We start from the raw sequence: 9812 nt of genomic DNA on the forward strand, positions 1-9812 counted from the left end.
TGGCACTAACCCTTAAAGGTTTAGGTCTGTCTTTTAGAGATACTGTTTATTTGTTCTTAGCTTTCATGTTAGAGGAAATGAAAGCAAAGAACATTTTAGTTGAAATTGGCTACATTTCAACTAAAAACTAGTGTAACTACACAACAGCAGAATATGATTTTCTAGCTGTGAATCTGCTTTTGCACTAAATTCAAATCAGCTTCCAGGAGCTGCCATTATGGCCAGTGACCTTTTTCTTTGAGCTAGTTCTGTGTGTGCTTCATTTTACAACTGGTGCATCAACATGGTTTACTGATGTAGATCTTCACTCTTGCACATACCAGGTAACTCAATTTACTGTTAAGTAGATTAATCAGAGAAGCACGTGCGTTTGCAGCTCTTTTTTAAAGATGCTTTGCAAAACTAAACAATGAAACTAGCTTCTTGTGATAGGTTTTCGCACATGCAGAGGCTGACAGCTTCTGATTATATGCATGCACTTCATAGTAAACCATCCCGAAACAATGACAGCAGCAGAAATAAACCACTGTTTTCCGGGTGACTGTAGTGCTGACTGTAACTTCAGTCAGCTTTGTAAAAAATGGGGTTTAACCCCCACAGAGTGTTTCCAGGCAAAACACAGATGTGACGTCAGGACACTGAATGTCACAACATCAGCACTTTCACTGTGATCTATCTCAAAATGTGCTTGCAAAATTAGCTGTTTTCCACTGTTTGTGCCTTATCACTGCATATTAGGTGCCACGGGGCTGAGAGGAATGCAGAGATGAAACTACAAAAATGATTGTTAAATTCCAAAGAGAAATAACAAATCAGCAGTAATGTTAAATATAAAAAGTTTCTGATGATGTGAAACTTGAAGGCTTTGATTGCATCATGCACTGTATTCTAGTGCAGGCTGCAAAAGAAAAGGACTGGAATTATGTTTTAAAGGTCTTTCAAAGGCTTTACAGGCTTTGTTTACCTTGTTAAATGAAACAAACTGTCTTTTTCCCACCTGTATAAGAAATATTCATAAGAAGATAGGAGACAAAGGAGGCATGGAGAGTTGCCAGGAAGCTATTTATTGCCAACAGAAAATGCTGTTTTCTGTTTTGCAAAAGTGTGAAGAAAGTCTTTTAAAAATGCATAACTGACATACTGTGGTTACTATTCTTTTGACTATAAATAGGTAAATTTCAATTAAAAGCTTCAGGCCCACCATGTAGCAGTACATTTAACTAAACATAGTTCAGTATTAATGAAGACAACCAGTGAATTCTTTGTCATACAGTTTGTTTTAGCCTTGAAATCAGTCTGGGTCTCTGTATTTTACTTGCTGCAAATAGCATAAACAGTATGTTTCATCCTACACTAGATGTACCTTTGCTTCTGTCTCAACCACTTATTTCTGAATCAGGCTGGATTAAGGTGTTCTTTGGACCCTCCGCAATGGTCAATAACAGTGCAAGGCAACGAGAATAACGTTTCCTCTTGTGATGAGGCAACACTGTTTTGGCAAACAAAAACATTCATTATGCTACAAGGTTGTGGAGCAGCAATAGTTTCTGTACTGCTCATCCCACTCACAGCTTTGTGTAGTCACTCTCCTCCCATACAGATTTTCACTGTGGGACAACATCTTGTTCTGCTGTCTGGTTTAGGGTTAGTGGTGAATCCTGCTGTGTTTTGTCCCTGTCTGTCTAAACTCTGCTGTTTGTGGCTGCCTCTTTCTGAGCCTGGTTCTGCTGGAGATCTCTTTCAGTCAAAAAGGAGTTTTTCCATCCTACCATTGTCAAACACTGCTCACAGGAGATCATCCAACTATTGGAGTTTTTTCTGTGATATTGTAGGGTCTTTACCTGGTAATATAAAGCACCCTGAGGCAACTGCTGTTGAGAACTGATGGTATATAAAATGGAACTGAACTGCATACATGCATACTCTCAGGTCACTAGGAAGACAAAGGAACAGTGCACTTGTTTGACATGATTTTAACTTAAACCAGGAGGAGGAGAAATTTTATGCATGTAAATCTCTATTTCAAAACAGAAATAAAATTCAGTAATAACATGTATACAGGACAATTTTTGCATTATTCAGAAAATTGGGTACAATCATGAATAAAAAAAATCATATTAACAATGTTTCAGTGAATAATAATTTTGTTTTGTTTTGTTTTATGTTTTACAGACTTTGCACTGTTATCTAAATCTTGTAGGGAAATTCAAAAGCCACAGAATTCAAACTAAATATTCACCCAGCAAAAGTTTCCACATGAACAAGTTATTTGTGCATGTTATTTTCCACCCTATATTCACCCGCCAAAAGCCTGAATGTTTGTATTTTGTCTCAGAGGCACATGTTTTAGGCCATGTTATTTTAAAATATGACATGTTTTATGAAAAATAAACAAAATTATTAAAAGCAAAACTATTTTCTCTGAGCTGAATGATCTCATTTTGGAATCAGCACTGGATGAAAAAGCTTCAGTGGATGGATATTTTGGTGGTGTTTCTACTAGTAAAACACAGAATTTTGGCAACTTTGTCATTTTGGTTTTGCTGAGTATGAGCATAAGCACCAGCTCTTATTATTCATAGAACTTGACAGAATGTTTGACTCTCATCTTTATTTGCATGTTGTGAGATATTGTTCTGGAGCACTTATTCTTCACATCCGTTGAATAACATAAACATGATTCTTAATTTTCTCTTTATTGTTGATGTTTAAGTGATTTTCTTTAAAATGGCATTGACTGGTGTCAGGTCTTACCATGTTTTCCTTTTCTCTGCCTTTTGTGATGTTTTCAGATTCAGTTTGGATTGGATTCATTTTAGAGCCTATTTATTCATTCTTTTATTTCTTTTAGAATTTTCTTCTTTTATTTCAAGAAAAAAGGATGCCATTAGACCAAGTCTAAACAGGTTTATTAAAATCATAAAAAATTTAATTAATGTTTTTCTCAACGTTCCTGCAGAACCACAACCACGTTGCCATCTCTCTTACCGGCAAAACATCATCATCATTTCCTGTGCTGCTACACAGTTTCCATGACAGTAGAGGGAAATATAAAGATGAGTTTCACTCATTTTGATGTGTTTCTATAAAATTTGCTCACTGTGAGGGTGTGTGATCACAAGCTTAAAGATAACTTTAACTGCCTGTGGCTTTCTATCTAGCAGTTAGAAATACTGTAGGATGTTCCTGACTCACTGTATGATAGGATGGATTGTGTTGATAGCTCTCAGCCTCTGCCTGCCCGTGTGGAATGGTGAGTATAAACAGCCTTTTACTAATGGGATAGTGATATTAGTAACACTTTTTCAAACATTATTTTAAATTAATTGAGAAGAAGACATTCAAATCACTTTAAACACTACTACCAACCGCAGATAAAGGTAAAATGGTTACCACAGTGATATAAAACAGTTGCTAATGAAGCTTTGAAACCTCTAAGGGACAACTACAGTGGAGGGCAGTAGCAAAAATATATAGCACCTGAAAGAGTTCTGCCAGTATTAGTTGGGACACGAAGGATTTGTGTCGCAACTAATAGTGACAATTCAAATTCAAACAAAGTTACAATTTCCATAGTACAAGAGATGTGAAATAGCTTGGAAGCTACTGGAGATAGAAAGCCTTTAATCTCACATGAAGATCAGTGTTTACGTGTCAAGCAGTCACTTAGTTTCTTAAGAGTCAGCAACAGTGATATGCATAACATCTAGAGTTCTGATGGCAGGAAAGTGACAAGTGCAGGTGGAGAGAACCATGTACTTGGTATTTTCTGCATTTAAAAGTCAGTGATTAAAAAGTGATACATGGAAAATCATTAAATACATGTGAAAACTGTAGAATATCTGGATCTCCAGTAATATTTCTCTGTGGACAGATATGTCCTCAGCTGAACAATATTGTCACGCGCTCCCAGGTTTACTGCTCCTTGTGGCTTTAGGCACCTGCATTCTGTCTTTATTATAAGGTATCATGCAGCGGTTCTAGCTTTTAAACTGCCAGCCATAGTGTAAAAGTGAACCTTGGCAAGTGATGCTTGACTTCATTCCAATGACTACCATATCACCTAATTGGAAATTTAATGTAATATTTATGTCATTTCAATGAGCATCATGAACAGTTCCATTGTCTGATAACATAAATAAATACAATTAATGAAATTTCTTATGTAAGCTTGGAATAATTTGGACATATTAAATGCCATTGTTCAGCAGTCCTTCTGTATTGAGATGCTGAATTTAACTAACAATTTGACAGACATTTAAATACAGGGAAAGGAGGGGAGAAGACAAGGCAAAAAGGTTGCATATGGAATTTGCCCATGAGACCCAGGGTTTCTGTGAGTGTCTGAATGGACAAAGCACCAGCTTACAACATACTTGACATTATATTGTATAAAACTACAAATAAAATTTAGTGACTTTTTCATTGAAGGTGTTGGAATAGCCTGCCAAACATTTCTCCACACTTTAACCTTCTGTTGAATCTACACTGGAACCTTAAAGCACTAAAAGCACACAATTTTTCTGACTGTTCTGCAAGTTATGGAATGATCTATACCTAAAAACTGCAAAAATGCTCCCATGACTTTATTATTTTGAGGTTATTTTTTCTCTGTGCTCAATGGAAAACCAATTTAAGCATGTTTAATCTGAGCTAGCTCATCACCATTTAACCAAGATTTAGGAATCACTTGGTTTGTTGTTTTTGTTGATAGGAGCATGTAGGAACCCTGCAGTTTCACTCTGATGGCAGGACTCGGCTATGTTTAGCTGAATGTTTTTTTAAAAAAAAATAGTAATATGGGTTTTTACAAGGCATGGAAAGAAATATAAGACATTAATGGCTTCAGCTCATGAGTTGTTGTCTTTTCATTACTACTAATAATTACTTATACTCTTTCTCCTGCCAGCTACAAAGGTGACCCAGACCTACAGAGTGGTGAGCACCAGCGGTGTGGCACAGATTCAGTGCGTCATCCATCCCCAAAGCCTGAAATACCAATACCCTGAGGAGGCCAGAGTCACTGTGCTGAAGGGGCTCCATGGCAACCAGGAACTCTGCTCATCCATCCTCAACTTTACAGACCACAGGGAGACACGTATGGTGCAAAAGGGAGAGGTATTTTGAGTTTCTGCCAGTTTGCCTGTTAAGATTGATTATCTATAACAGCGTTACCAAGGGCATCTGCCACTGCTCTTTTTTTTTTCCTGCTAGTGACATAAGACATTATAGCAGTTAGGTTAAAAAAACATAAGGAAAAGGAAACATTTAATTACAACTGTATACAATTCTTACAAATTACAAAGAAAGAACGGTGAAACTTGTACAGAGAATGCTGAGGAACACTGATTTCCTGTATGCTTCAGGTGCAGTGTACTGCTGAGACCACACGTGACACTGTAGAGGTGACTCTCTCTGGACTGAATGCCACTGACACAGATATGTATCGCTGTGAGATTCAGATCTTCTACCCACCACCATACCTGCGGCTTACTGGCAACGGCACACTCATTCATGTCCTAGGTAAGACAACCACATTTGCATGTTTATTCACTGAGTTGAACAATTTGGTGTACATATCTTTTTTCAGTCAAATTCTCTATATACTTTCCATTTGTCCACAGATAGTGTTAGCTGCCCTGTACAAGAAACTCAGAGACAAATTCACCACCAGGGTGAAGAAGAGGAAGATGATGAAGAGGCTGATAACATGGCACCAGTCAGCGTTCCTGTGGTTGTTCTGGTGATAGCGATCATTTGTGTCTTAAGCATCATCATCTACTTCCAGGTCAGAACATTATTATGTTTATTTTGTCCTCATAGTGATTGTGATTAATGATTATTTTAATAAGTAGCATTCAAATTACCCTCCTCCAACACTTTTTATTTAACTGTTACTACTTTATTGATATCACTGTCATTGCAAACAGTGTGTTTTGTGGCATTTATAGTGTAGATCAGGTCAATAATTATTAATTAGCAAGCTCCCTTGCAGGCCCCCAACAGCAAGGTAATCGGTTCTAATTTCTTAGGGGGAATATTGACTTATTAAAGAGCAACAACAACCGGAACTTTTGAGTTTTTTGACCACGCTTTAGAAGTTCATTAGCTGCAAGCCACTTGTCACTGATGTTTCGCCCATTTACCCCTTTAGTTACAGAACATTTCCAAATGGCGGGGCAGCCACAGTGCCTTACAGTTGGGAATGTGTGAAGGCTGAAATGTAAGGAAATGCAGAAGGTTCAGTTTTCAGAATTTTAAGGTATAAATTGTTAGCGCTGGGCAGGCTGTTCTATATATCTTGGCCATATGTGGCATTCTGTGTTCTCCACATGCTTTCCAGCTCAGCTCCCTGTTGAAATTTCCCTCTCAGGACATTCAGTTCTCTTTTTGATTTTGTAAACTGGAGTAGCAAAACTATTAAGACTTTCAGTTTGTAGAGTTTTTTTTCTCCATTTTGACAACTTTACAGGAACCTCACAGATACGTTGCAGAACATGGCCTAGGAACCTTCCTCCTCTTTACACTAGTTTCCCCCAATTGTTTCCTGCCAACCACTTCTCAGTGTTTAAGCTTGCTAATCAGTTCAGGCATAAAGCCACCAAAGTAGGTCCAGCTTTACACTTTCCATAAGCCTCTACTGTTGCAGTCATCTTTTCCAGCCTCATAGCTATTACTCTACACTGCATATTAACCACTTAAAGCATAGATAATTATTGTCTGGTGTTTAATCCATTAACATCTGTATGTTATCCATTTTCAGACTGTCCAGTGTGAACGAGGGAAGAGAGAAATTTTTAGACTGGGGCCTGGCATGCTTCATAAGGTGGATGATGCTTCATTTCCATGTGAAAACATTGTTTGTAATATGTGAACACATATCTGAAATTTGATCTTGGAGCAGATTTTCTTTTTTCTTCTGGCCTAGAAGCATTAGCGTGATACTGACTGATTCTATACAGTGGGTGGGTTAATTGTCACCTCTATTATGATTGAGGAAAAACACCAAAATACCATTTTGCTGTCTGTATATATTTTACTTATTAAGTAAATAAATAATGTTTACATTCTTGTAAACTCAAATTACAGTAAAAAGCTGTAGCTTTGATTAAGTTTCCTTTTCTATTGAGTTTAGATGTAAAACACCTGCATTGTGCACAGCTTGAATGGAAGATACAGTAAATGCAATGCTTGGAATAATTAAGGTGTTGTCTGTGAGTGCGTAGATAGCTTATTAGCTTATCTTATTTTTGCAACTATTGAGGTTGTTGCAATGGAAAGCAAATATTCATGTATTCATGTTGGATATTAAGGAAAAATAAAGTTTTTTAACTTTAAGTTGCACTTTTGTCATTTATAAAAAATATAAATTTATGATATGAGACATTTTTGGACTGAACAAACATTTTAATAGTTCCCATAACTTTATAGCAGTCTCTCCTTTATTTTGTGTCTTCACTATTATGGCTCATCAACATTCTTGGAAACCTGCTTTCTTTTAGCACCTACTTAGTCATGAATACTGTTGGACTTGCCTTTTTCTCTGCAGCTTTCCAAGTGGCCTCTTCATGGTTCCAATTTGCATGTTGGATTCCAAAGCACTTGAAGCTGTCTTCGGTGTCTGCAACGTTAGCTTCTGGTAGTGCAATCCCCTCAGTTCTGACTACCTTCTTTCTCTTTGTTACCATCCAACTATACTTCTCCAATGTGAATGACATTCCAATGTTATTGCTGTAGATCCTAGTGGTATGGATCTTTAAATCAATATCTTGTTCAATTCCCGCTCATCTTAGCTGGTATGATGCTTGATAAGAGTTTCCATGTTGCACTAAGGCAGGTTACTGGCTGGTAATTGGATGGGACCGGTCCCTTTTGAGGATCCTTGGGGATCAGGACTGTCTGGCCTTTAGTCAGCCATTCCAGGTGTGTCTTAGCCTTTAGCAGCTGGTTCATTTGTGCTGCCAGGGGTTCATGGTGTGCAGTTAGCTTCTTTAGCCAGTAGGTGTGAATCATGTCGGGGCCTGGTGCTGTCTTCATATGTGAGACTTTCTTGGATGTCTGCCACTGTGATGGTTACTGGAGCCTATTCAGGGAGGTTGCTGTGGTCTGCTCTTAGATCCACAAGCCACTGAGCATTGTGTGTTGCATCTGTCATAGTCCGGCTCAAGGGCCATAACAAATGATGGGAGAGACACCAGAGGGCCATCACACATCATTCTCCCATACAGTGTATCACAAAAGTGAGTACACCCCTCACATTTATGCAGGTATTTAAACATATCTTTTCATGGGACAACACTGACAAAATGACACTTTGACACAATGAAAAGTAGTCTGTGTACAGCTTTTATAATAGTCTTCATGTAGAGCAACAATTTGTCTTTTAAGATCCTCAGAGAGTTCTTTGCCATAAGGTGCCATGTTGGAATTTTCAGTGACCAGTAAGAGAGAGTGTGAGAGCTGCACTACAAAACTGAACACACTTGCTCCCTATGCACACCTGAGACCTAGTAACACTAACGAGTCACTTGACATTTTGGAGGGGAAATGACAAGCAGTGCTCACTTTGGACATTTACGGATGTAGTCTCTTAGGGGTGTACTCACTTTTGTTGCTGCGGTTTAGACATTAATGGCTCTATATTGAGTTATTTTGAGGGAAGAATAAATTTACTCTTTTATATAAGCTGCACACAGACTACTTTGCATTGTGTCAAAGTGTCATTTTGTCAGTGTTGTCCCATGAAAAGATACACTTAAATATCTGCAGAAATGTGAGGGGTGTACTCACTTTTGTGATACACTGTATGTTCTTCTAGTATTCCGCCATCTCCAGCCTTGTTGCTGTTCTCATATTTTTCCCCTGCCACTAAGTGCATACCTTGGACGGTTCAGTGGAGAACATCTGGTTTATTCTCCTGGCTTCTATCTCTCTGGTATACCTCTTCAGATGGTTAGCCAAGACTGTGATTCTTTGCTTGGCAGTCTCTGAGGCCTCAGGTACGGAAAGCCTATTGTAATTCTTAGCCCTGACAGTTGTGTGATGGTCTGGGGCTGCTTTGCTGCTTCAGGACTTTCACAACTTTTGTTTTTTTAAAGGGCAGGTACCCTGGTATTGACAGGTACCCTGGTCATGTAGCTGGAACAGGTGGGAAACTGAAATACCATATGTGCAATCAGCTACAGGTTGAGATACCTCCCACTACATCATTAGCCCTCTTTTTTCTTGTGTGTGTGTGTGTGTGTGTGTGTGTGTGTGTGTGTGTGTGTGTGTAAACGTGCATGCCTGTATCTGTGTATCTGTGCAGACATGAGGACATGCATGTGATTTTTCCCAAATCAAAAGTGGTGAACTTGACTCAAGAAAGAGAAAAAGTCACCAGCAAAATGCACCTCAGGGAAACACAGCATCCAGATATCTAAACAAGGATAAAGAGATTAGCAGAAACCAAATGAGGCAAATGAGGCACCCCCATTCTCAACAAAGTCAGCAGAATTGCCAGAGTCCAAACATCCCAAGCATGGTGATAAGAACCCAAGTGGCTGCAACTTACATCAAAGGCCAAGAAGTAGTGGACACCTGTATGCCAAGGCAGAAACATGCAGTAAGGTCTACACCAGTGCCTGGGGCCCTCGCCAAGACTCAATAGAGGCCAGAGAGCATAACCTGGTCACACCCAGGCAGCACGGACACTCAAAAAAAAAAGAGCCCACAGCACCGCATGAGCCGAGGGACACCGTGCAGACCCATGAGGAACACCAGCCAGCACAACCAGGGCACCTGGGCACAGCTCCTGTGGCACAGGACAACCA

General features: G+C 38.9%; 1 protein-coding gene across 1 annotated transcript; it reads left to right on the forward strand.

Moving 5' to 3' along the window:
• Positions 1–3120: 3120 nt before the first annotated feature.
• cd28 (CD28 molecule) lies at positions 3121–7338 on the forward strand. Its single transcript, XM_030758661.1, has 5 exons — positions 3121–3253; positions 4910–5118; positions 5367–5523; positions 5625–5788; positions 6764–7338. The coding sequence occupies exons 1-5, from the start codon at positions 3181–3183 to the stop codon at positions 6872–6874; spliced, it is 714 nt and encodes a 237-aa protein (XP_030614521.1). The 5' UTR covers positions 3121–3180; the 3' UTR covers positions 6875–7338.
• The last annotated feature ends 2474 nt before the right edge of the window (positions 7339–9812 follow it).

This window comes from Archocentrus centrarchus, chromosome 21, assembly GCF_007364275.1.
Source record: "Archocentrus centrarchus isolate MPI-CPG fArcCen1 chromosome 21, fArcCen1, whole genome shotgun sequence".
Lineage (NCBI taxonomy): Eukaryota > Metazoa > Chordata > Actinopteri > Cichliformes > Cichlidae > Archocentrus > Archocentrus centrarchus.